Raw genomic sequence first — 2,777 nt, 5'->3', positions numbered from 1 at the left:
TATGCTCGTTTTGATAATATTATAAAACATATTAAAAAGAAAGCACTTATTCCTCAACAGTGAAGATCAAATCTTGTTTTCCCCACTATTGAAAATTTGACATCATAGACGAACCAAGTTTAACTGTATTAAAATAGTCCTCTATATACATCCAAATATAACTGGTCCTATACTAAAGTTACAATAATCTGACTTTTCAACATAGTTGCAATGTCTTCTTTCCCCTTTTTTTCCTCCCTATATAATTTCAGTCATCTCTACCGACGATATGAACCAAAAACATCATACCACAAAAAAATTGCAGATTCAGATAATGGCCTCAGCCTCAGCCTCTGCTTTTGCCTTTTTATTTCTCTTCAATCTCCTCCTCCTCTCTTTCTTCCCCAACCATTCCCATTCTCTCGATATCGGTATCGGCATCGGCATCGGCGGCGGCGGCTCTCCCTCCCCGCCGGAATCTTCCAATTGTTCCTCTCCTCCTCCTCCGCCTCCGCCAACACCATCGCCGCCGCCGAAATCTTCACCAGCGATCACTCCGAAGCCGCCGCCGCCACCTCCACCAGTGAAAATCCCTCCGTCGCCGCCACCTCGGCCGAAGAAACAGCGACCAGCGACCCGTTCCTCGCCGCGGCCGCCGGGGCTACGATTCGAAAGCGAGAGGATAAGAATTGCGCAGAAAGTGATACAAGATTACAAGGGCAGAATCGAGAATGACCCATTAAACGTGACAAAAACGTGGGAAGGGGCGGACGTTTGCGGCCGTTACAGGGGATTCACGTGCGACAAACATCCAGATTTCGGAGTGAGAGCCGTGGCCGGAGCAAGCTTCAACAACTTCAACTTCAGCGGTAAAAAATTCACCCTCTTTGGGCTCGTCGACAAGTTGCCCGACATCGCTTTCTTCCACGCCAACTCCAATTTCTTCTTCGGCGGCGTCCCCACAGTACCCTCCAAAAATGTCAAATTCTTCTACGAGCTCGATCTTAGCAACAACAACTTCGCCGGCGGCTTTCCCGCCCAAGTCTTCACCGCCGTTAATCTCACCTTCCTCGACCTCCGGTTCAACAGCTTCTCCGGCCCGGTCCCGCCGCAGCTCTTCGATATGGACATTATCTCCGCAATATTCCTCAACAACAACAAATTTAGCCAGCAGATTCCGGCCAACCTCGGCAACACCCCTGCGAGGTATGTATATCTTGTGGCTCCGGCCTGTTTGACTCTTCCTATGCATTCCACTTTGGTCATTCAAATGTTGGATTATTTCATTTTTGGGAAATTTTTGAAGCTGCTTCTATTTTTGCACTTTTGAAAAGTAATAATAATAATTGGTCTTTGAAAAAACATGTAAGATTACAATCTAAAATAAATTTGGATCAGGAAGAGAACGAGAATTTTTAATTAAAAAACACATATGTCCTATAACACTATAGTCTTAACGATTTAGTTCCAGTAACAATTTAATCCCTAAATTTTAACTTGTAATGATTTAGTCTTTTGTTATTTGAAATTTAGTCCATTAATTTTTTTTTAACTCGACATTTGAACCTCATACTTCTTAATCGAAATATATACTTTGCTTAAATACTTAACTCTTTGTCGAGGGAGACCAACCTCATCAAACTACATGGACAACTACGAGAGAGAAAGGGAGAGATGGAGAGAGAAACTCCTACATTTTTAGTTCAATTATATGGGGATGGAAAATCCAGTTTTATTTTATCTTTTTAGGATATGTGTCCTTTAGCTTTTCTTTAGGTCAAGATTTAGTCTCTTTACCTCCTTATCCACGTATATACTTTAACTAATAATGCTTAAATTAATATTAAGATATGTCGAGTGGATAAATACGAGATCTAAAAATTAAAATACTTAGACTCGTGATCGGTGAGATGACGGTTGAGAAATTTTTACTTTGAATTATTTTCCATTTAAAATTTTGATCTTTTAGAACTCATTTAAAATGATATTGATGAAATAACACGTCACATCTTCTCCCAAAAAGGTTCCTGACTTTCACGAGGAACGAGTTCACTGGTCCAATCCCAAGAAGCATCGGCATCGGAAAAACGAAGAAGAATCTAATCGAAGTCCTGTTCTCCGGCAACAAACTCTCCGGCTGCCTGCCAATGGAGGCCGGACTTCTCGAAAACGCCATTTTACTAGACGCCAGCACAAACTCCCTCACCGGCCCAATCCCCCACTCCTTCGCCTGCCTCGCCAAAATGGAGCTCCTCAACCTCGCCGACAACCGCCTCCACGGCGCCGTCCCGGAGGTGCTCTGCAAGCTGCCCCACCTCGGAAACTTGACCCTCCGCAACAATTTCTTCACCGAGGTCGGCCCCGTCTGCCGGAAGCTGATGTGGAAGAAGATCCTTGACGTCTCCGGCAACTGCATTCTGGGCCTGCCGGAGCAGAGATCGGCGAAGGAGTGTACCCACTTCTTCTCCACAATTGAGCACTGCCCCAATGAGAAGATTATGAGGTACATTCCTTGTAAGGGGAATCCGTATCTGAACGGAGATCCGGCCGACCACCGCCCTCCGCCGCCGAGGAAGATGACGGAGATGAGAACTTATGCCGCTCTGGTACCACATTAATTGATTTTAGTCAAGTAATTAAAGACACTTTGTATTCCGTTCTATCTTTTATTTATGTGTAAGTTTGAATTATCACCTTTTTTTTTTCTTACTTTAATTTCTAGTTGAACTTGTTGGGATGGATAATTATCACTTCTTACTATTTTAAGAAAATAAAATTGTTTTTAGGATCCCGTACAA

The 2,777-nt window shown here is 43.4% G+C and overlaps 1 protein-coding gene across 1 annotated transcript; it reads left to right on the top strand.

Moving 5' to 3' along the window:
- The first annotated feature begins 254 nt into the window (after nt 1–254).
- On the top strand, nt 255–2,777 carry LOC111016646 (uncharacterized protein At4g06744-like). The gene is made up of 2 exons (XM_088123432.1): nt 255–1,185; nt 2,003–2,777. The coding sequence occupies exons 1-2, from the start codon at nt 269–271 to the stop codon at nt 2,595–2,597; spliced, it is 1,512 nt and encodes a 503-aa protein (XP_087979558.1). The 5' UTR covers nt 255–268; the 3' UTR covers nt 2,598–2,777.

This window comes from Momordica charantia (assembly GCF_013281855.1).
Source record: "Momordica charantia cultivar OHB3-1 chromosome 4 unlocalized genomic scaffold, Mcharantia_2.0 BLBB01000004.1, whole genome shotgun sequence".
Classification (NCBI taxonomy): Eukaryota; Viridiplantae; Streptophyta; class Magnoliopsida; order Cucurbitales; family Cucurbitaceae; genus Momordica; species Momordica charantia.
Note: the sequence above shows the minus strand (reverse complement) of the source record. Positions and strands in the feature narration are given on the sequence as shown.